The 24740-nt window shown below is 46.1% G+C and overlaps 2 protein-coding genes across 3 annotated transcripts in view; one reads left to right on the forward strand and one right to left on the reverse strand.

Annotated features, from left to right (window-relative positions):
* LOC137433033 (uncharacterized) overlaps positions 1-3652 on the forward strand; it is an 85327-nt gene extending 81675 nt beyond the window's left edge. For both annotated transcript variants that reach the window (XM_068125428.2, XM_078783879.1), the window contains one exon: positions 2631-3652. The gene's annotated coding sequence lies outside the window, so the exon portion shown is untranslated. The remainder of the gene's footprint in view (positions 1-2630) is intronic.
* Positions 3653-7278: 3626 nt separating this feature from the next.
* Positions 7279-24740, reverse strand: part of CWC27 (CWC27 spliceosome associated cyclophilin) — a 70695-nt gene continuing 53233 nt past the window's right edge. The window contains exons 13-15 of the mRNA XM_068103416.2: positions 15637-15797; positions 12813-12937; positions 7279-7885 (exon numbers count right to left, since the gene is read on the reverse strand). Coding sequence (XP_067959517.2) covers positions 7714-7885; positions 12813-12937; positions 15637-15797 — 458 coding nt within the window. The 3' untranslated portion in view covers positions 7279-7713. The remainder of the gene's footprint in view (positions 7886-12812; positions 12938-15636; positions 15798-24740) is intronic.

Raw genomic sequence — 24740 nt, forward strand, 5'->3', positions numbered from 1 at the left:
TGGATTCCAATACTAATTAGGGATGGTGGAGGGGGGGCAGGGCGTGTGGGTGGTCGTGGGTATTGTTAGCTACGGTGATGATTGATGATTGATGGGGGATTGTGAGGGGATGGTGGAGGTGGGGTGGGGTGGTCTTTGGTATTGTTAGCTCGGGTGATGGTTGATTGTGAGGTGGGGGTGGGGGTGGGGAGGGATGTGTGGGGTTGTTGTGGGTATTGTTAGCTAGGCGGGCTTCATTGTTGACGGCTTTTCAACACGTTGATTTAATAAGTTTATGCATTATGTTTGAGTAAATCTTTTCCTAACAGTGTTGTAATGCACTCCAGAGCATAGTCAGACTGTTCACATAAATGCTATATTTTTCTTAAATGTATTATACTTCTACCATTACCACTACCATTACTACCACCACTACCAAGCATGCCCAACTAACAGGCAAAGCGACCACCATAACTGTCGATCTTCCAGCTTCTGCCAATATTCACGTTGGCTATGGTCAATCTCGATGGTGTACTGACGTAACAATGGGAGACTTGGGCGTCCTTGAGGATGGTGCCAGGTTTGATCAGGTCAGATTTATGGCACATTGCAGGGAGATATGGGCTGGTACATGTTCGCAGAAGTGGTGAACATGTCCATACAGGGAATAGCGTCTCCTTGAAGACTTGAAATACATGAAGTTTGATCGGGCGAAGTCGAGCGATTTTTTTTTTTTTTTTTTTTTTTGTACACTGAATCGAGGCTCGTAAAGAGCTAACATTTATCTCACAAACAAATCAACCAGACAAACAAAACATATAAAAAGAGGGAGCGGAAGACAAGATGGGAAGAGATGGGGAAGCACACAAACACAACATCCGAGAGCAGGGAGATGCGTGGAAGGGAGAGGGCCCGGGGGGAGGAGGCGTGGGAAGGGGGGGGGGGGGTGGGGAGGGAGAAGTACAAAACACAAGAACACCAAGGATTTCCAGGACAGAAGTTGGTATTTCAAAAAAGTGGAATTGGGGTGAAATTAGTTGGGGTAGAAAAGATCAAGGTTTTGGATGGGGGAAGATACGAGATGGTGGTGAACAGCCGTTTTAAAGACCTGGAGGGTGGAGTGGGATTGAAGAGAGTGAGGGAGTTTGTTCCAGAGGCGGAAGAAAAGAGGAATGAAGGAGTGAAGGTGAGCAGAGTCTTGATTTTGGCAGTTTAACCATAAGAGGGTTGCAGGCAGATCTTGTGCGACCTGTAGGAATATTTGGGGGACAGAACCCAGAGAGAGCTGGGGGGGCAAGGCCAGAGAGGAGTCGGTAGAAGATGGAAAGACCACCAACATGCCTGCGGTGAGTGAGTGAGAGGCCCTTGGAGTTAGCTTCATCGTGGGAGATTCCAATGATTCTGAATGCTTTGGTTTCAACAGCGTGAAATTTGAGTAAATCTGATCTCACAGATGTTCCTGTTTGTGACTCGGTCATATCATCGAACCCCAAGGATGTGGCGTTGACATCACATATGGAAGGTTTGTACGGTGTCTTGGTCGTTTTTCAACAGAGTCCTGGTTTCACCCATGGAGGAGAACAGGTAGGACGCATGCTCTGTAAATGCGGAGCTTTGATGGTAAACTAAGACGGTGTTCGTTCAAGATGGTGTCTAGTTGCTTCATGACAGAGCAAGCCATACCGATTCGTCCCATGATGCACATCGGGCCTGCAGTATCCAGATTAATGAATATGGTAGCCCAGGTCGGTGAAGTGGTCCACTGACAAATGTATTCACCCTTCATTTATTCCGTTAAAGCAAAGTCTCAATCAATAATAACTATAATAAACAAGAGCGAGAATTGCTTTGCGATACATGTCTCTTTACCGATATTTTAAGTCCAAAAAGGCATAACTCTGAAAAATTGACGAAACACCCTGGAACTCGAACTTGTTCTGTAATTTATCATAATAAAGCCTTGTACCAAGTTTCAATTAAATATGTTAAAGGGTATGGGGAGAAAGTCTGAAAAAATACAGGTGCGATGGAGGGACGGAGAGCAAACCTATAGTCCCCCACAGGTGAACCTGGCAGGGGACTAGTAAAAGAATATGGATGCATACATATCTTCAGTATTTTGACAAAATTGTGTTTGAAATCATCATTTGAGAAAGCTTGGCATTGATTAAACTGGACTTAACTGTTATGTGTCGTTGGTTGTTTATCTCCATATGTGAGTTTCAGAAGGTGGAACGGAGCCCTCCCCATGTCTCAAAATATCCACCTTCGTGTGTTGTGTGTGGGTATATGTGTATATGTGTGCGTGCGTTCAAGTTGCTGCTGTTAGCTGCTGCCTCCAATGTGAGTGGGTTTCTGGAAATGGAACGATGACCTACTAGGTGTGTGCGTGTGTGTTCGCTAACGGCTGTAGTTTGAGAGTTGTATAAAGAATCATTTCTCCTGCACAAGACTGAATGTTTCAACAATTCAACCTCCCAGATTGTAACGACACCTACCCAAGTAAAACACTTCAACAGGTTTTTTTTTTTTTTTTTTTTTTGTAAACAAGGCTGACTTTATCTGTAACATGATTGTTTTGATGTTTGTTTATATATTTATATTTCAAATGTTGGATAAATTCATGCTGTTGGTGAATGATGTCCTTGCAGAGCTCGACCCCGGTGAAGAGCAGCAGTGAATCCACCTGAATATGAATCGAGTTCTCACTTGTCAAGCAAGAAGACGAAGGCAGCCATTTTAAAATCGAGACCCAGCACAGTTGTTAAGTGAAACTCACCAGTCACATTTATTCCTGATAACTCATGAGTAGTTCAAATGAATCGGTGTTTGTTGTAACGACTACCAATGGAAGAAAACAAAAATCAGCTCATTGGGCAAAGAACTCACTTCATCGTTTCCTGCTTTATATCTGGTAAACGCTTTAGTTTATCAATACGATTAATGATGAAGTGTAAATTTCCCTTCAACTCTTGAAGGTGATGAATGCAGTTGGGTTAAATATGTGACGTCCCTCTCGTCAAAACGAAAACCTCCTCCTTGATGGACGGATGGATGGACGGACAGAAATAAATACACCTTGTTAGTGCTTTCGAAGGAATGTCGTCGTGTGTCACTGGCAATGTTTATATTTGTCCATGAAAGGATTTTCTTAGTTTTTTTTTAACATATCACATTTAAGCTCCTGGAGGACCGAGGTGTCGCAGAGGACAATGTACAGGCAATCAGGACTACAGTTGAGTACAACAAATAATCAAACGGGAGAAGACTAGGCAAGCAAGCACAGCAACTCGCGAGTCGGAGAGTTGCGTTAATGGCTGTCGTAAATATCACAGGTAGGTAGATGCTAGGGGATAACGTGAGATGATTGTGAAATGGCTGCTTGAAGCCCTGCAGGGAAGAGGGCAATTGGAAAAGCAGTTCCATAAACACAAGAACATATGTTGCAAAAGAATGGAGGTTGGCGGTAAGTAAGATTTTGGGAGTTTAACCAGCAGGGATGAACTGGAAGAACGTGTGCATTCTGGACTACCTAAGTTGAAGAGGTCCAGCTGAGAGAGTCGTCTCTCTCAACCAGAAGAAAGGCCTCCAACCTGTCTGAGAGTATGTGAGTAACAGGCCTTGTACTTCGGCATATTTTCCTGCCAATTGTCAAATAAAATTCAAAACAACATTCTTCAAGTCCTGTATTCCTTCCTGTATCCAGAAATACATAGGATTTTGTGAATTATGGATATGTTTGTGGTAATCATAAAGAAGAGGGTTTGAAAGTGGATTGGTATTGAGTCTTGGAAGATATTAATATTGGCAATACCAACATATCACATTTAAGATGCTCTTTATAATTAAAGGCATGATTCACCTCCTTTTTGGTGCTTTGTAATTGCCAAACTAGGGCTGGCAGGGTGGCCTGGAGGGATGCGCACTCGCCTCGAAGTTGTCTAGTCCTGGTTTGAATCCCGACCCAGCTATAAACTGGCAAAGTGGTTCATCAGTGTGCATCGTCCCTCAGATGGATGTTAAACAGGTGTCCCGTCTGCCAACATTCGGTGGATGTTAAAGATCCCATGGTGCCCTTCCCGAAGTGTAGGAAAGCTAGCTATCCCCGGCATCATGAACAAATTCCAAATTTCTGCACCAGCGGCACAGCCAATGATGCTACCCTGTAGCCTTGTGCTGCATACGAACGAAAAAGAAGAATTACAATGTTGGCATCACCAGTACCCAGAGTACCTCTGGAAGTTTCATCATTGCCCCAATCCCTCCTCCCAAAGTCAGCAGCTGCTTGTCTGGTGTTTTCTCATCTGTCTGTACCCACGCGTGTGATTGTGTTGAGGCTCCTCCATGAGCCGACTTGAACAAACTAGAATGACACTTGGTAGTTTACGGCTGCTTGAAGCAGTTTGGATTTATGCCAGGAAGAGGAACGACAGATGCGCTTTTTATTGTGAGGCAGTTTCAGGAGAAGTACATGGAGAAGAGGAAGAAGGTGTTTCTTGGGTTTGTTGATCTGGAGAAAGCATTCGATAGGGTTCCACGCAAAGTAGTGACATGGGCATTGAGGAAGTTAGGAGTGGAGGAATGGTTGATCAGAGTAGTGATGGCAATGTAAGAGAGAGCACGCACAGCTGAAACGATGAAGGACGGGAACAGTGGTGAGTTTGAGGTGAAGTTGGGAGTACATCAGGGGTCGTTACTAAGTCCACTACTATACACAAAGAATTAAGTTAAGCACCCCCCCCGTTTTTTTACAACCTCGCACAGTACAAGTTTGTTGTCGTCAAAACAGTGTAATATACCCATGATATTGCTATATTTTCTGGAGAAGTGATATTATGGTCACATAAAAACATAACAATCATGCCGTTTTCAATATTTTATTCTGAATAATTTAAGGTGAAATATTTTGGGAATTTTAGGCATATTTTCACCTCAATTTAAGTATGGAGCTATAGGTCCATCACGGACAGTGTGGATGACGTTTATGTTTTCTAACGTACAGTCATTGTTCTGAGAAGACCTCTAGCGATCTTTGCGTCAATAACGTGTGTAGGACCCACGTGATCGGATCACTGACTCAACCCTACGTCTCATAGACCCTGTAAGCCGTCGTATGCGTTGCTGTGGCAGGTTGTTCCATTCCCGATGTAATGCACGTTCCAATTCATCCAGATTGGCTATTGGAGGGACCATCTTCGCAATTTGTCGTCCCAACATGTCCCAAACGTGCTCGAGGGGGTTCAACCTGCCACAGCAACGCATACGACGGCTTACAGGGTCTATGAGACGTAGGGTTGAGTCAGTGATCCGATCACGTGGATCCTACACACGTTATTGACGCAAAGATCGCTAGAGGTCTTCTCAGAACAATGACTGTACGTTAGAAAACATAAACGTCATCCACACTGTCCGTGATGGACCTATAGCTCCATACTTAAATTGAGGTGAAAATATGCCTAAAATTCCCAAAAAATTTCACCTTAAATTATTCAGAATAAAATATTGAAAACGGCATGATTGTTATGTTTTTATGTGACCATAATATCACTTCTCCAGAAAATATAGCAATATCATGGGTATATTACACTGTTTTGACGACAACAAACTTGTAATGTGCGAGGTTGTAAAAAAACGGGGGGGGTGCTTAACTTAATTCTTTGTGTATATTTGTAGCTGTGATGGAGGTGCTGGCTCGGAATGTAAAGGAGGGTTTACCGTGGGAGTTGCATGCAGATGATCTGGTGTTGATTGGGGAGAGTATGGATGGACTGAAGGAGAAGATGAAGAAGTGGAAGGAATGGATGGAGACAAAAGGTCTGAAGGTGAATATTGGAAATACTAAGGTGATGGCAAGTGGTAAAGCATGTGGTGAGGTGGAAAGAACTGGGAAGTGGCCGTGTGCTGTGTGCAGGAAGGGTGTCGGAGTGAACTCCATTCAATGTACAATGTGCGCTGAGTGGGTTCATCAAAAATGTAGTGGTCTGAGAGGGTCATTAACCAGTGTGGCAGCTACATTCAAGTGTAAGGTGTGCACAGAGGGAGCTGCAGATGGAGGAAATGTTGAGTTGAATCTTGGAGACGGCGTGAAGCTGGAAGGTGTGAAAACATTTTGCTACCGAGGAGACATGCTGAATGGAGAAGGTGGATCAGACTCGGCAACGGTTGCTCGAGTGAGATGTGCATGGAAGAAGTTTCGGGAACTGAGTGGCGTGCTGACGAGGAGGTGAGTGTCGTTGAAGCTGAAGGGAAAGGTGTATGCTGCATGTGTGAGAAGTGTTATGATTTATGGGAGCGAGACATGGGTAATGAACGTAGAGCAGCAACGAAGGCTGGAAAGAGTGGAAATGCGAATGGTTCGGTGGATGTGTGGAGTATCGTTGAGAGAGAGGAAGACAAATGATGAATTGCGAAAGATGATGGGAATAGAGCCAGTGATGGATGCTGTGAGGAGAAACAGGTTGAGATGGTTTGGTCATGTGTTGAGGAAGGATGAAAGTGACTGGTTGAGAAGAGTGATGGAAATGAATGTCGAAGGAAATAGAGGACGGGAAAGACCGAGAAGGACTTGGCTAAAGGCGGTGGAAGAAGAAATGCAGGCAAGGGGGTTAACAAGGGGAGATGTAGAAAATAGGACAAAATGGAGAAGATTGTCATGGGGCCCGCAAGGCTAACCCCCGCTCTTGCAGGGAAAATGGCCTTAAAATGCCTGTTGTTTTGTTGTTGTATGGTATAACTGTCCCTTCCTACCTCTGACACATGTCGTGTACCAATGAACCTCTCTCAGGTTTATCTGAAATGGCTCAACGTCGTGTAAAGGGAATTCCCACTTCTGTTTCAGCAAACGATGTACAAAACGTGCAGTTCACCCTAACTTTGCTAAATAAATCCTCAAGCACAGAAACAGACCTGTGGTGCAGAAGACAAAAGATTCTCAAGAGAGGTCTTCAGTTTGGTGGAGAAAATAGAATGAAGCCAAGAGTCTCTTATCCTGTGCAATTCATCATCTCGAGGTGGTGGATCTGTGCAGCCTATGGCTGCATCATTTTCAGGAGAGCAGCTGCCAGTGATGAAATGCCTCTCTCTAACCAGTCATCTGGTACTCGTTTTGCCAACCTCGGAAGGATGACAGGCCGAGTCAACCCACCTGTTAATGTGTTAATTCAACGGCATGACAGGGCCACGAATTCAGGACCTTCAGATCTCAAGCCAGCCACCTTAACCGTTTAGCCACCACCAAGCTATCTCAAGGTCATGTTTAGAGATGAAAGAGCTTTCTCTGAAAATGATGGATAGGACATGAACAGGCTAGAAAATTTTAATAGTATCGAGGAAGTAGGACGGAGGGGGAAGGCAAGAGCCAGGAATGATCAACAACCACAGTAAGGAAATGATGACGAAACAAAAAAAGTAGCGGGGGCTTGGAGGGAGTGCTAAATCGTTTTAAAATTAAGAAAATATAACAAAGGAAAGGAGATGAAATTTCGCGTTTATCGAGGCATTGATCTCTTCTGTCGGCTTCAACAGTTTCAGCCCAAATTGTGTGTACAATTGTGAGTGAGTCATTTGGACAACACTCAAGTGATCACATAGAGGCCTCTATCTTTACATCTGAGTGGATATGTGACTAGATGCAATTTCCGTTACCACTTCGCCAATTCAAACCGCTCTTCTCAATCTGTGTTTAAAACCGCTCTTCAGTTTTACAAAATATAACTCGGTTCAAAATTGCTTTCATCACTTTCTCTCTTCCTCTTTTACTTTCTCCAATTCCGATCCTTTTCCACCTTTTCTGCGACGTTGGGTCAGCGGATGTCGTGGGTCGTGAATGCTGTAGTCGTCGATGGATGGCGTGTTTGCATCCCTTGCGTTACGGATCACATCGGAAAACAACAGCGAGTGGGACATCCTGAAGAAAAACAACAACAAATATAATCATGTTCGAATATGAAATATAACTGTCGATGTAAACTTTTTAAAATGCGCTTGGAGGAAACACAACATTCATTCATTTGTATGCAGCAACTGACAGAGTTGGGGGCATTCTGGGGACATGGCAACGCCGCAGATGCAGTGCCCCTTGTACATTAGGGCAGAAATTCGGTATTTGGCTGGGCTAGCAACATAACAATGGCCTTGTCCTTATTGAATGGCTGCGGCAATTTTAAACTTACACCAGTTAATGCTAACAGACAGGACCTGAGTTCTGTCTGTTAGCATTTGTTAGACCTGAGTAACAGACCAGCTTAATTCCCCTCTGAAGGACTGCACTCGTTGATGCATCGCCCCGCTTGCAAAGCACGAGGATGTGGTATCGAGGAGTGCACGGCTCCTCGGCGTTTATAGTTGGGCCGGGAAATAAACCCAAACTAAACTGCATCCCACCTTACTCTCCAAACTCTCCGCCTCTGGCATCCAAGGCCGACTCCACACATGGCTTACTGACTTCCTCTACTCTCGTAACCAACGCGTGGAACGGAACGGAATCCTCTCATCTCCTCTCCCTGTCAAGGCTGGAGTGTTCTCGGACCAGTCCTATTCCTGATTTCCATCAATGATCTCTACGACTCTGGAAAATCCTCTTTATATATTTACTGATGACTCCACCCTCTGCCATGACATCTCTCATCCTTAAGACAGGAAGGCTGCAGCCTCTTCCTGCTCTTCAGATCTTGGAAAAAAAAATCACAAGCTGGTCAAACACTTGGAATATTTATATTATAAAAGGAGCCATGTGTGCGAGTTCCACCCATTGGTTAGACCAATTTAGGTGATGCAATCACTATGTAACATGCTTTTGTCTTTCGATCCTGGCAAATCTCTCTCCGAAAAGACCGTCTGGCAAACGCTCCTGTCTACTTTCTTAACAATCTTCTTGAGGAAGTCGATTCATTCAAACTCCTGTATCTTTCTTGGGCAAACCACATTTCAATGTTGGCCTCCAAAACGAGCCACTGATATGTCATTCTCCATCGTACAGAGTCCTTCATTGGCACACCTGAACTCCTTTCCACCAACAAGGCCTTCATCCACACCTGATGGAGTACTGCTCTCCCCTCTGGCCTGGCTCCCCTGCCTCACATCTCAGCTTGATGCCGAGGAAATCAAGGCCTTCGAGATTATTGGAATCTCCCTTCATGAAGCTGAGTCTATCACTTCGCCATCTCAGACAGGTCGGTGGTCTCTGTCTTCTCCTACCTCTTTTCTGATCTTGCTCCCTCTGCTCTTTCCGTGTCACCCCTCCAGCCCCCTAATGTTTCTGCGGGGCTCACACGATCCACCATCAACCCCCTTCTGGTGAAACTACCTAATCCAGGATCACTGCTCACCTCCACTCATTTTTTCCTCTTTTTCTGACCTATGGAACCAGGTTCCACAGCGTCTTCAATCTCATTCTTCCCTCCAGGTCTTCAAGACAGCTGTACACCACGATCACGCATCGTCCCCAATCCAAAACCACGATCTTTTCTACCCTCGTTAAACCCCACTCCAAGTCCACCTCCGTCCAAATTTCCAGTTTTCCCTCCTGAGTTTTATTTCGAATCCATCTTGTCCACCACCTGGCCACCTGGCCAGCCTGGTGTTGGCTTACCGGTTAGGGTGCCGGCTTGGGATCCGAGGATCCTGGGTTCGAATCCCGATTGATCGCTGAATTAACACCAGGGGGGTTGACTCAGCCTGTCATCCTTCCGAGGTCGGCAAATTGAGTACCAGCTTACTAGGATGAATGATCCCGGTGTGTACCCCGGTTTAGAATAGGTACACCGTATCCCTGCGCATCGTAAGAGGCGACTAAGGGTTGGCGTCAGGAAGGGCATCCGGCCGTAAAAACATTGCCGCAAACAGGGAACCATGATCGTCATGGGGCCCGCAAGGCTAACCCCCGCTCTAGCAGGGAAAAATGGCCTTAAAACGATCATTCATTCGTATTCATTCATCTTGTCCACCACATGCATCCTCTCCTTGCCCTCCATTCCTCCCCACACCCATTGTTTGTCCAAGTCTTCCTCTGTCTTGGCCTTCAGCTCTGCCGTTGGTGTTCCACCCTCTCTCTCTGCTGTTTATTACCTTCGCAAAAGCGGAAGGTTATGTTTTGATCGCTGTGTATTTATTTGTATGTCTGTGTGTGTGTATGTTAATCGCATAACTCAAAAAGTATTCAACCGAATTGCATGAAATTTGGTGGGATGATTGGTTATTATACGGGACACATTTGATTAGATTTTGGGAAACAGATTTGCTCAAATTCTGACTATTTTTAACTCGATCGTATTTCACTCAAAGTTATGAGCGACTGAAGAAGAAGATGTCCATCCAGGACGTCATCACTATAACGCGATCTCCCGCGATCATTTCAACCTCAAAAAAAATTATAATTGCAGATTTGACAATAGATGAGGCATATTAACAAACGAATGAAACAGATTTGCTCAAATTCTGACTATTTTTAACTCGATCGTATTTCACTCAAAGTTATGAGCGACTGAAGAAGAGGATGTCCATCCAAGACGTCATCACTATAACGCGATCTCCCGCAATCATTTCAACCTCAAATGAAATTCAAATTGCAGATTTGTCAATCGGGGAGGCATATTAACAGACGAATGAAACAGATTTGCTCAAATTCTGATTTTTAAAAATCGATCGCATTTCACATAAAGTTTCACATCGCATACACTCCCATGCCAAGTACAGAACAGTAGCTGCGGCGAAGGTATGCGCTCTACCGAGTGCCCGGATTCTAGTTTTGTCCTGTTGTGCCCTGATCTGTTCACTGTACCCGTACCACGAGCCTCGACTATGTATACAAAAGAACTAGGCCGCCTGAGCTCTCCTGTCATACTGTCAACACAACATGCCTTACCATAAGGTTTGCCTTACCATAGGAGTAGAAGGAAAATGTTGGTTTTGGGATGCTCCAATTTCCCCCATTGACGTCAGTGTTAAATAGGGGAATAACGATTCCACCCATGCCAATACGCAATAAAATTGCCTTCGCTGAAGCAATCACAAATTCTCATGATACATCTGGCTTTGAGATTAAGGTCAACATGTTGGTTCGGGGGCACTCGTTCTTTGTCATTCCACATGTTAATGTGTATTTTAAACATTTTTTTTTTTACCTCCACCACTAAAGGTAGACTGAGGTTACGTATTCACTCCTGTTTTGTCTGTATGTCTGCGAGCAGGATATCTCAAAAGGTTATGGACGAATTCAGACGAAACTTGGTGGACAGGTTGGGTATGTCACAAGGACGAATCGATTAGATTTTGGTGAAGATCAAAATTCGGATACTTACCGAGTACCGTTGTAGTCTTGTTTTTTGGGGTTTTTTTTGGTTTTTTAAAGTGATTCTTCACCATTGAGAGACAGAGCCAAAAACGATATATAACATTATATTTCAAAAAGTTGTGGACGGATTATGACGAAACAAGGTGGACGAGTTGGTTTGGTGAAAAGAACAAGTCGACTAGATTTTGTCATCGTGTTGTCATCGAACCACATGACATTGAACATTAACGCACTTCACCTAAATAAATTTCGTGGAATGTGATGGTGTGATTGGGAAAGGCCTGGTGAGGGCTGCATGATCTTCCACAGATGTGATTTATGGGCTTTCGATTTGGAAAGAGAGCCCTGGATTTGATTGGCATGGGAGACATGAGAGGATTGGCTGTCGCAGGCTGTGTTACGTTTATGGGGGTAGGTAGGAGAATACCGTAGGAAAGATATGAATAGGATTGAATAGAAATAGTATGGACCGTGTTAGATGATCGTGTCTCCTATCTTTTGCCCTGGGAATCTCCGTTTTTGTCGTCCTGTTTTTTCTTATAATAAACTGTTATATTCTGTAAGAACACGTTTGGTGTGAATGAATGAATGAATGATCGTTTTAAGGCCATGCGGGGGTTAGCCTTGCGGGCCCCATGACAATCATGGTTCCCTGTTTGAGGCAATGTTTTTATGGCCGGATGCCCTTCCTGACGCCAACCCTTGGTCACGCTCTTAGGATGCGCAGGGATACGGTGTACCTATTCGAAATCGGGGTACACACCGTGATCATTCATCCCAGCAAGCTGGTACTCAATTAGCCGACCTCGGAAGGATGACGGGCTGAGTCAACCCCCCTGGCGTTAATTCAGCGATCGACCGGGATTCGAACCCAGGTATCCTAGGATCCCAAGCCGGCACCCTAACCGCTAAGCCAACACCAGGTTTGGTGTGGTAACCGGTTATTGCAGATTTAGCACCATTTTGGTGAGAAACCATTTCGGCACGGCTTTAATGACAAATTGGTAATGTTCTTTAAAAAAAGAGACAGGTGGAATCAACAATGCTAACCACCTTCTCCTGCATCAACGTTCCTTGTTTAGATTTATTGATCTCGTATCGAAGTGGTCACAAACCTCACCACGACCAACAGACATTATCAGGCTTTGTATTTGTGTGCAGCAGAATCGCGTCTTTACTTTGTGAAATGTAAAGATGGCACTTCGGTATTTTCCGTGAAGTTCATAGGAGGAAACGGCGATGCGAAACTCCAACAATGGACGCTATTTCCATATTTACTGAAATACAGACGTTCTCGTGCCTGGCGGACATCTGATCACGGTACCGTGCTTGCAAGCTTTTGTACCCGGATAACTTCTGCATTAATCTACACGGTTAAGAAACGAATCAGGATATCGGAATAGCACCTTAATTCCCAAAAATCGCGGCACGCCTTTGTGACGACGAAAATGCGGAATCCTCTGTGTGGATCATATATTACGTCTCATATATGAAAAACATTGCTTAGCACTTGTTACCGGATTCTGAGTGATTAACAACATACCATCCTGCATCATCTTCATCATCAAGTTGACCAGAAGTCTGGTGAGGGACATCAGTGGTCATTGGTGATTTGGGTTGTCTCGCCTCAGTAAGTCGGCCTCGAAACTTTTCCAGAAGCATCAGAGTCTACAGAAATGGAAAAAAAGAGGATAAAGAGGAGAGAGCATAGGGACATGGGAGAGATTTGGTCAAAAATGTAGAATGAGATGTACCAGAACATACACAATTCCTTTACATAAACATCCTCTGGATGTCTTATCTCTAGTCGCCTTTATCATTTGCGAAAGCTAAGATTTTGTATTGATTTGGCCATCAATCTATCTTTCATGACGTAATGTGTTTGCATCATACTGCTCTTAACCTATAAAATGTCATCTCAAACCAATGAACGCCGTTTCCAATCATGACCAAAACATGCTAATGGAAGTTATTTCATGTACAGAAGTGTGAAAATGAAATCGATTTGACAAAATTGGTTAACATGTATGGACATCACCAGTTGATAAAGTTGTCAAACAAAATAAAACCATCAATGGGTGAAGATGAATCAACATTTTTAGGGCAGTAAAGTGGCCAATGATGAACTACAAGTGGCAAAATTATTTCAATTGCATAAAAACGAAATCGGAATTAGTTTGAAAATTCTAGCTTCTGCAGGTATTCCTCGATTTGAAAAGTGCAAGCCTCCACCGTATTTTTACCTCTGCCACCGAAGGTGGATGGAGGTTATGTTTTCACCTCTGTCTGTCTGTCTTTATGACCAAGATATCTCAAAACGTTGTGGACGGATTCGGAAGAAATTTGGGAGAGAGGTTGGGTATGTGACAAGGACGAAATTGTTAGATTTTGGTGAAGATCTGAATATGGATTTGGATGTGAGACTTATTTAATTTTTGAGGTGATTCTTCACCATTGAGAGATCGGGCGAAAAGCAATATATAACATATTTTAACTAGAACGGCACTCGGTAGAGCGCATACCTCTGCCAGGCTGAAGGGTTTATGTTTTGTATCCCACTGATAGGGCCGGATCTGGATTCGAACCTGAACCAAAATTTAATCGGCTTGTTCTTGTCACCGAACCAACTCTTCCACCTAGTTTTGTCATAACTCGTCCATAACTTTTTAAACTATGTTATATATCGCTTTTTGCGCGATCTCTCAATGGTGAAGAATCACTTAAATATTAAATAATTCTCGTATCCGAATCTATTTTCAGATCTTCACGAAAATTGAATACATTTTTCTTTGTCACATACGCAACCTCTCCACCATGTTTCGTCCAAATCCGTCCACAACTTTATGAGATACCCTGCTATATGTTGGTTTTGGTCCTATCTCCCAATGGTGAAGAATCACTTAAAAAATTCTAGTAATTGGATCCGAATCCGGATCTTCACCAAAATCTAATCATTTCGTCCTTGCGACATACACTATCTCTATGCCACATTTCATCCGAATTCGTCCACAACCCTGAAGATATCATTTAAGAATTTGACTTTTTGTTCGCTTCAGGAGTATTACATCTAAATTTGCACAACAAGAAACTATCGGCTATGATTGAAATGGAGTTATTTATATAATTTAACATTAACAGGGGTTAACGGCATTGCCCGGTGCTGTTCTAGTCCTGTTACCATTTTGATGAAATCAAATTTCCGTTTTTTTCTATTTTTTTGTGGGGGCCAAAACCACTTCCCTACACCCACTAAGGAATGGGGTCGGGGATTATTTAATATTACCTTACACATAGCTACAAAGGTTTGGGCACTTTACGGGTGATTTAAAAATAAAAATAACTTTTTTTTTTCCAAATATTTTTTGGCCTAAAACACTCCCCGGCACTCACTGATGAACCTCTGAAAGTTTGAGGAAGGTCCGTCTGTCCATCTCCGAGAAGTTAAAACTTGAAACCCCGAGCTTAATACCTCAATTATTTCTTGGTTTTCTTGTGGAGATGATTGGTTGGTCTTTTTCCTGAGCGTTAACTCTTTGCTTGTAAAAAAAAAAAAAAAAAAATCTCAGGTGAGAAGTCAAACTTATTGCCTTTTTGGCACCTACACGATAATGAACCACTCATTCGGCATATCTATTACCAGTGATGGGTGGGAAAAGTTTTAGTTAAACTATCAATCTGAATCATTTTATTGAATTTTAAAAGGTTAATTGCGTTGCACTCTTGGGGTTTTTTTTTTTCTCAGTCAAAGCTCTGAGGTACTTGTATCGCCCACCATGAAATGGATTTCGCAAAAACGATTAGTCTAAAAAAAATGCATTTGCCTTAAAAGAAACTGCGGAGGTTGGATTTGTCTAAAATGAGGGCAAAATATAGCTATTTTAATTTGTGTGTTGCTCCATGAAGATCTTATATTAAATTTACTTTAATCGAAATGTTCATGTGGATTTTAAAGACTTCCAGAAGGGACAATAAAGTGACTAACTATATTTAATCACGAAAAATGAAATAAAAATGCAAAATAACCAATCAGCAGCTTTTTAAAAACTGTGAGAAGTGGCCGCCGTAAGAAAACCGGTATGGGTGAAAAATGGGTGGGTGTGGGGTATCCGGACAGAGGTGGTACAACATCGGTCAGGGTTGGTTTAAAACTCCACAGAACGCAAATCGAGTCATTTGTAACAAATAAATTCCTGCACTTTGCCTCGTCAAGCTGCCAGATGTATATTGGAAAACTTTGTACAAACCAATGACCGTTGAGATAAATTATGGTTTTCAATAAGACGGACCAAGCAGTTATATTTGAAATGCTGAAGAAACGAAAGATTCGATTATCGGGTTGTCTCGGTGCTTTATCTTGAATGTCATACCTGTGCCTCTCTCGAGCTTCCCTTTCCTTGTCGTTTTTTATTCTTGAACCGTGTTGTGGCATCTTGAAATTTATCCGTAGGTCCTTGTTCCACATATATTGTTGCATCTTTCTTCTTCTCGTCCAATTTCTCCCAGTCTCCACCAGTCGTCATTGTTTCAGCTTGAAAGGAAAAGAGAACATAGGCACATCATTACTCATTGTACAAATACACATTAATTTTTTCACATGATTTAAATTTTATTTGTTTTGTTTTTATAGTGTAGCCCATAGGGCAACGCCGTCTAGAACAGTGTTCCTCTGTCCGTATGTATGCATAAATGCATGTACGTATGTCCCTCACAAACATGCACAAATCAGACGCAAGAGCACGCAGACGGACCTCTTTCTGCCCAGTCTCTCAAAGCTTCCAATCCTTTGCGTGAGGAAGGACAGCACGGCCTACAGCTCCCCGAAGAGCCCAGCAGCCAAAGTCTCCTCATGATCGCCACAGACAAAACAAAAGCTCCACGCTCTCCTCAGAAACCAAAATGTCTTTCTTCTCCGACAAAACTGCAAGCTCCTCCCTTTCTGCTCGCACTCTCTCCCACGTCAATGGCCGCGTCACTCGGGGGGCGTGGCCTACCGGTCCCGTTCCATGCCCATCGGACCATTGTAGCTCCGCCTCTCCTAGGCTGGCCTTTGCCGTACGTGTCCATGGAGCGTGAATACCAGCCGGCTGATGTTTTGCTTGACTGGCGGTTGTTATGAATGTTAGGGATGGCCACAGAGGGTATCACAAACAGGGGAAATTAACCTTAAACCCGACTACTAATTAACACAGCATCATCCCCCGTATGATGAACATTTAAACACAACCTTAAACTACATTTTCCCCACTTATGTACATCGAGATGCTCCTACACATGACAGGGTCCATATTATTTCTATTCAATCCTATCTTTCCTACAGTATTCTCTTACCTACCCCCATAAACGTAACACAGCCTGCGACAGCCAATCCTCTCATGTCTCCCATGCCAATCAAATCCAGGGCTCTCTTTCCAAACCGAGAGCTCATAAATCACATTTGTGGAAGATCATGCAGCCCTCACCAGGCCTTTCCCAATCACACCATCACGTTCCACAGATGCTCCAATGGTTGTCCAGTGGGCTGTACTCATACCTAGTACATGCGGATTGACCCACGTCCATAGACCAGCACAGCATGGAAGGTCACCACATGCTGGCTGTCCCAGGGTCTCAGGGAGAGGCTGCCAGGCCGCATGCCCGGGCGGTCACCACGCCAGCTCCTTAATGGCTGTCCATGGTGCCGCCACCAAAGTGCGGCCTGCAACACCTCCCCCTAGTGGTCCTCATGGTGCACCATTCAGGTGCCCATGAGTAACCACCTCGGACCCCTGGAGGTCTCAACCCCACTCCAGGGTCTGGTGACCCTAGCGGCCCCGAGACACTCGCCCAGACGGCACCCTGATGGACGAGGGATGCCACACAGCACCAGACACCCCGTGGGGCCCGGGTCGTGCCACCACACCCGTGGTCGGACCCCACATCCAAAACCTGCCAGTGCAGCTCCCCAGCTGCCTGGCACAACCCAATTTCCCAGGAGGGCAATTTCCCACTAAGCCGGCCCCGTTAGCCTCCCCTGGTCCAAATCCCACAGCCTGGGAACCAACTCCGAGGCTGCTCCAAATTAAATTCCCATTTCAATGAAATTTTAAAATTCCTGGCCTCATGTCCAAACGCAGCTGCACGTAATCCCATTATTATCGGGCCTTTCTGCCCCTCCCTGCAGCCATTCCCGGCACTGAAATTCCCGCTGTTCCAACTTTCCTCCATTGTCATGAGCCCCAGGCTGCTCATAACTCACAGCTCCTACATAACATGAACAAACGCGTGTGAAAACAAATTTGAAACGGGGCTCAGCTTGACAACGACCCACAATGGCCTTTCTCTTTGTAAGTGCCCGACACATTCTACCATTTAATTTTTTATTTCTTACCCTCTGCCCCGTGGTTGCTAACACACACCCCATACGTGGTGAGTCAACCCCCATAGGCACCGAGTCGACCCCGACAAGGGCTGTCCCAAACACCCCGGGAACCAACACGACTACCGCCGGTCCCAGCTCACCCACGGCGACGGACACATCCTCGCCATCCTCCTGCACAGGCTCGCCCACCACTCCACACTCCGCAGGCTCTGATACCTGGCTCACCGGCTTAGGTTCGGCTACCTGCAGGTACCTCAGAGCTGGGGCCGCGTTGCCCACTATCGGTCCCGGGCATGCCAGAAGAACCCCCGACGGGTCCAACCCCGCACCCACGAGCGCCAAGCCGCACACCCCAGAGGTGGCCTTGCACACCACGGAGCCTAACCTATTCCCCTCTACAAACTCTACCTTGCTCGTCAGGTGGACGGTCTCTTTCCACCGGAGCAAAGCAACATCCACACCAGCGCGATGTTCGTCAAGACCATTTCCCAACAAACATCTCCTGTTCCCCATTTCCTGCTTTATTTCCTCCTTTATTTCATTCATTTGTTCAGTAATGTCATTTATTTTGCCCTCTGGTGAAAAAGGTGGAAAATAGTGAAAAAATGTTTTTTTTGCATCTGCGAAAAACCGTGGAATTCACTGGACACATGGCCACAAATAGAGAAACAGGTCGAAATTTATAAATCGCAAATACGCGGAACACGCAAATAGCGGGACCGCGAATAGCGGGGTCCGACAGTATTGTGTTAAATAAATTTGTTATGCAAGTTCAACATTTTTTTGTAATTCTCAATTTTTATGATTAAATTGTTTAATCAGATGCATACATCGGCACTATATCGGTCATCGGTCCCGTTGCTCTCTAAATATCGGCATCAGAATCGGCATCAGCCCTTGAAAAACCCATATCGCTCAACCTCTACTTTTTATCATTATCATGATGTACCATTAGTAAAAGTTTATAATTGAAAAAGCTGTTTCGGTGAGAATCCACTCGCCTTGGTCAGGGCAGATGGTGAAATGAAGAAGAAGCTTGAAAATCGCCACGTAACCTCAACAGTTGGTGGGGTGAATTGGTCCGTAGACCAATCCGGGTGTACGTGATGATTGCAGACGGTGTGGGACAGATATTATAGCCTTGTCCCACGTCCGTGACAGAGAGGCATCGCTTCTCAGCCTTTTGGCTAAGATCGAGTGATCGACGTCTGGTGGACGGTGGAGTGTTTGACTTTCGGGGATCTGCTGTTGGAGAATGGCAGAGCGCCTGCTCAATTTTTTTTTTTACGCACTTGAACCTGCATGGTCACAGCTTTGATAACAGTCAAGTGGTCATCTTAGAGAAAGAAAAAAGTGGTTTGCTCAAGGTGCAAAGGAATCCATTTGGGAAAGAGTTGATTCACCATCTCTCAATAAAAAGGGGCGGCTTGCGATTTAATCTGTCACGCACGTGGGACAAGGCTATAACATCTCTCCCATGCTGTATGTAATCGTCACGTGACACCTGGATTGGTCTACGGACCAATTCACCACACCAACGGTTGACGTCACGTGGTGATTTTCAAGCTTCTTCTTCACTTCAACATCTGCCGTGACCAAGGTGAGTGTATTCTTTCCGGAACATCGGCTCTACCGACTAGCAGGTCCAGCTTTTTCAATTCTAAACTTTTACTGATTTAATTTGACTGGATAAATCATAATAACCTGCATCGATTTGTTATATACCATTGTTACCTCCGCCATCAAAGGTGTACGGAGATTATGTTTTCACCCCTGTCTGTCTGTGAGCAGGATATCTCAAAAGGTTGTGGACGGATTCGGACAAAACTTAGTGGACAAGTTGGGTATGTGACAAGGACAAACTTATTAGATTTTATTGAAGATCCGGAATTTTTTACTTGGTTGATGAGTTGTTTCGATGATACGCGATTCGATTTTGGTTCAAGATTCGGATCCAGATTCAGCCTATCAGTAGGATAGAAACCATAAACTGTTCCGCCTGCTGGAAGCATGCACTCTACCGAGTGCCGTTCTAGTTATATTGTTTTTGTCCCCAACCTGTCCGATCAAGTCGGAAACCAGAGACATTAAGATGAGCTCCGACCGACCGACCATCTGTCCATGTACTTTTGTGTACACGATATTGTTATGTCGGTGGGGTAAAGGAATATCTAGAGCCAGGTAGATCTGTATAGGTAACATGCTTTGACTGTCGCGATAGGGAATCTACCCTGTAATAAGTTCTGTGTTTTAGGCGGTTTGTTGGGATAAGAGTATACCTGTGAACATACAAGGATGTTCGGGTGATAAATAGTGTGGGGACTAAGATAAAACCCTGTGTGTCAGACCTGGTAGCCAAACCTTTGTCCCTTATGGCAATGCATACGCATATAAACATTTAGATAAGTCCTCAGTGCAACATTGGCTTACCTGGTGTTGCCTGGTGTTGGCTTAGCGGTTAGGGTGCCGGCTTGGGATCCTGGGTTCGAATCCCAGTCGATTGCTGAATTAACGCCAGGGGGGTTGACTCAGCCTGTCATCCTTCCGAGGTCGGCAAATTGAGTACCAGCTTGCTGGGATGAATAATCCCGGTGTGTACCCCGGTTTAGAATAGGTACACCGTATCCCTGTGCGTCGTAAGAGGCGACTAAGGGTTGGCGTCAGGAAGGGCATCTGGCCATAAAAACATTGCCTCAAACAGGGAACCATGATCGTCATGGGGCCCGCAAGGCTAACCCCTGCTCTAGCGGGGAAAATCATTTGATCAAGCTTCTTGATCAATGATCTTCAAGATCAATCTTGAAAAATCAAGCGGGCCTAAAAACGATCATTCATTCATTCATTCTTAGTGCAACATTAAATAATTCCCCTCCCTTACCACAACGACTTTGGAAAACAGGTAGGAAGCCAGATCGGGGCACTGCCGGATGGCCGCCGCCGGCCACGACCGACGACCTCCTCTTAACGGATGGAGGAGGTGAGCAAGATGGAAGAGGGAATGGAAGGGGCTTTGAGCCTTCGAAGTGAGTCAGAGGTAGTTGGGGTAGAGAGTAGTGGTGGAGCTTCCCCCGCCGTAGGGATGGCCCCATAGACAGCCAGGCCTTAATGAAATTTATGAGGGAATTAATAAGCGGCAGCAGTGAGCGATTGGAAAACAAAATGGAAGCTCAGGGAGAGTGGTTGGAAGGGAAAATTGGGGGATTGGAAAACAAAATGAATGTTCAGAGTGATCGATTGGAGGGACACATTGAAGGATTGGAAAATAAAATTGATGAGCTGAGGGGGATAATGAGGGGAGGCCGTGAAAGATTGGATGCTCAGGTTAAAGAAACGAAAACCCCATGTGGGCAAACGAATGAGATAAAGAAAGAACGAAGGAATGATTCACATGGGGCCCAGGAGAAGCCAAGGGTGGCAGAATTTCAATCGGAACGGGGGGAAGCCAAATTGGGAATGGAGGAGAGTACGGCCCATGCAGATGTGCACGAGGCTCAGGAGCCGGGAATGGCAATTAAATTAAATTTAGAAGGAAATGGGGAATGTGCACAGGGGAACGTGGAGTGTCCACAGGTGAATGTGGAGTGTCAACAGGTAAATGGACAATGTTTCCCACCTGCTGGCCTGGAGGTGTATCGGGGCCGGGTGGATGTCACAACACCTCAACAGGGGGATGAATTTGGAATGGTGCAGCACCAGGGCGGTGGTGCAGAGCAACAGGGGGGTAGAGGTATTGGGGGTCCGTGTGATGGAGCCAGACCGGGTATTTATTGGGGAAGACCTGTCGGGGCTGCACATTATTGATGGGGATGATGAGCATGATGTGACACAGCGGCTGGGGACCTGGGACAGTCCCATGGAGGTAAAGTTTGAGCAGGCACAAAGGAGCTTGGGGGATGAGGTGAGTCGGTCCGAGGAGGTGGTTGAAGTGACTGAGGGGACCCTCACCGTGCACACTGATTGGGTACCGGAGGCTCCGAAATTGGACAACCAGTTGGGGGAGTGTTTTGGCTCCGGGCTGGATTTGGATATTGGAGGATCGGGAGATGGAGCCTCGGTAGATTTGGTCCCTGTAGGGAATTTGGACCAGCTGCAGGGAGGGGCAGAACAACCTGAGGGAGTTGTTACCTGCAGCTGTGGTTATTGGACACCTGGGGCCAAAATTTTTAAAAGGAAAAATAAATTTACATTAAAATGGGAAATGGATTTGGAGCAGCCATGGAGGGAGTTGGTCCCCAGGCTGCGGAATGTAGACCAGGAGAGGTCATTGGGGATGGCCTCGGGCAAAAGTTGCCCCTTTAAAAATTTGGTAATGCCAGCCAGCTGGGGGGCTGCACTGGCGAGATTTGGACGTGGGGTCCAGCCATGGGTGTCGTGGTACGACCTGGGCCCCACGGGGGGTCTGGTGGAGTGTGGCGTCCCTTGTCCATCGGGGCGCCGCCCGAGCGTATGGCTCGGGCCGGCAGGGTCACCGGACCCTGGTGGGGGCTAAGACCTTCAGGGGGGTCCGAGGTGGTTTCTCAAGCCTGGGATGGCAGATATTGAGGACCATTAGGGGGAGGTGTGGTGGGTCGCGCTTTGGTGGTGGCACCGCGGACGGCCAATATGGGCCTGATGTGACCACCCGGGCATGCGCCCTGACACCCTCTCCCTGAGACTCTGGGACAGCCAGCATGTGGTGACCTGCCATGCTGTGCTGGGCTATGGATGCGGGTCGAACCCCATGGACAGGGATGGAGATAGCCTGCCGGACAACCATTGGGGCATCTGTGGAATGTGATGGGGGTGAGAGTGACCTTCCACAGATGTTCCATTATGATTTGTGGACTCGGTTTGGGAAGAGAGCCTTGGGATTGATGAATCGGGAATGTGTAACGCGCCGAGCATATGGGCCATGCTTGGCTGGCATGTGTATGGCAAAGCATCTTTCTTTGGTGAGTTTAGTAAAATATGAAAAATGTTTGGCATGGGTAATCTGTGGGTTAGATGCAAATTTAAGGGTGAATTTTGTGAAGAGAAATGGTGGACACTGTATAGTGACACCATTATTGATCCAGGTGTGTAGACCAGAGTGTTGGAGGCTGGAATAAAAATTCATAGGTTAGCAAGACACAGCCTTCAACTGGTTGCGGGGGCGACTGTGCCAATATTTGGGACGCGGGGTTATGGGAATGTAGTTGTGTAGTCTGAGGGTCAACGTGGTGCTGTTCATGTCCGAGGTGTGTGGACCATGTCTTCTGGGTGGGTCTCCTCGTGGAGCATGGCTGTCGACTGGACCTTGGTGTGGTCAAGTGTGGGTGGGCACTGGGGGGCTGTGGTTCTGTGGACTGGGGGACCAAGGCGGCGTAGGTGACGTGCGGGCAAAGCCATGCACTGCGACCGTCTCCCCCAGGGCCGAGGTTGTGCGTGCGGTAGTGTTGTTAGCAGCAGGTGCTCACCACATTGGCCAGCTGGGGCTGGTGCAGCCGTGTTCCTCGCAGGGGGGCCAAAGGATGGATGGTGGGTCGCACCCTTATGGACACATGGGCCATGTTGGAATTTTGACTGCTCACCTTGTCCCGATGACCCTTGCACGGTAGAGGTGCGGAGCTGTCGTGGCCACAGGTAGTTGTTTCGAACAGTTCACCATTGGAGGCAGATCCACATAGCTGCCAGTATCGTGGGGAGAAAAGTGAAATTTGGAAAAATTTGATTGGCCCAATGATACATTTTGGGATTCTAGGGTGGATGGCACCTTTGAACCTGACCAACCGTAGTTACCTGTACATCAAGGTAGAGGTAAGGCCTTGATGGTTACTGTCCCAGGCTTCAGGGCTTGCTTAGGAAATTTGGAGTTGGGCGGCGGGTGCGAGTGATGACATGGTCGGTGAGGGGGATGGAATGTGTGCCACAGAGTCTTGTGGGTGGCGTTTGTGTTAGTGTTGTGGTGATGTGTTTTCATGTGGTCGTGAGAGTGGAGATAATGGAGAATGAGTAGTGAGTATCGTGTTGGAAAAGAAAATGTGATTCAATGTGAATGGGGACTTCACACAATAGCAGGCCATGGCAACTTTTTGTAACATCTTTTGTACCATCTGCTCGGAATTGTGCTGAAAATTTGAATGGCAGCGAGGGAGGAAATGTGTTTGGGATATTGTGGGTGGGGAAGGTGTGTGTGCCCGCAGGTACAAATCAAGCTCGGAGGAGCGATGCCTGCGGCCCCCCCCTCTGCGGCAATTACCCCTGGCAGCCAGTGGTATCTGGAAATTGGAGCTCGCCGGTGGAGGGTCTGGTTGGGCGCAGTGGGGGCAAAGGAGACCCCCGGCGACCCGTGGACCTGCACGGAAGCAGGAGGCCAGGGAGGAGCCTGGGGTTTGGAGACCCTCACCGGCGGGGGTAACGGCGGAAAGGGCTGTTGGGCTGTCACGGGGCCAAGAGGTAAAGGGGGGGGGGGGGGAGGGGCAATGAACTTGTGAGTCGGTTGACTTGTGTTTGGGACTGCGGGCACCACAGCCTGAAGCACCCTCACCATCTTAGTTGTGTGGTCCCTCCCCGCTTCCTAGTTGAAAGAAATGCACACCATGAATATGACATCAATGCCATGGTCCTGCAGGGGGGTGAAATACGTGCTTATTAATGATTCTATGTGATGATTTAAGGAATGTGTATGAGTGGATAAGGGGTTTGTGTTGCAAGAATGAGGGCGAAATCCACAGAGCCATGTCACTCACCTGTAACACCTGGACAGGGCCCGCTGAAATTTAGGGGTGCAAGGTTGCATCTTGTGGCATCCACCGGGGGACGCGGTCTGTAGACCGGGTTATGTACAAATGTTTTACAGAGTTTTGAATTTTTGCAAGTTCAGGCTGAGGTTTGTGGTGAAGTTAGTTTTTGAGTGTTGTTTGTTTCCTCCCTCCGCAGGAACGACGAATCGAAATGATTGTAAATATTTGATTGCATGGTTGTTAAGGGGATTAGCATGTTAAGGAGAATAGGTAGGAAGTCCGGCTCACTTCCCACAGCCCTCCTGATTTATTTCATAGGTTAATTAAGTGTGAGATGGTAAGTGTTAAGACTGGAATGGTAGTGCCTGCAGTGAACCTAGCAGGAGCTATGGTTCCAGGGGAGGGGGGGGGG

This window comes from Myxine glutinosa, chromosome 8 (assembly GCF_964187855.1).
Source record: "Myxine glutinosa chromosome 8, kmMyxGlut1.1, whole genome shotgun sequence".
Lineage (NCBI taxonomy): Eukaryota > Metazoa > Chordata > Myxini > Myxiniformes > Myxinidae > Myxine > Myxine glutinosa.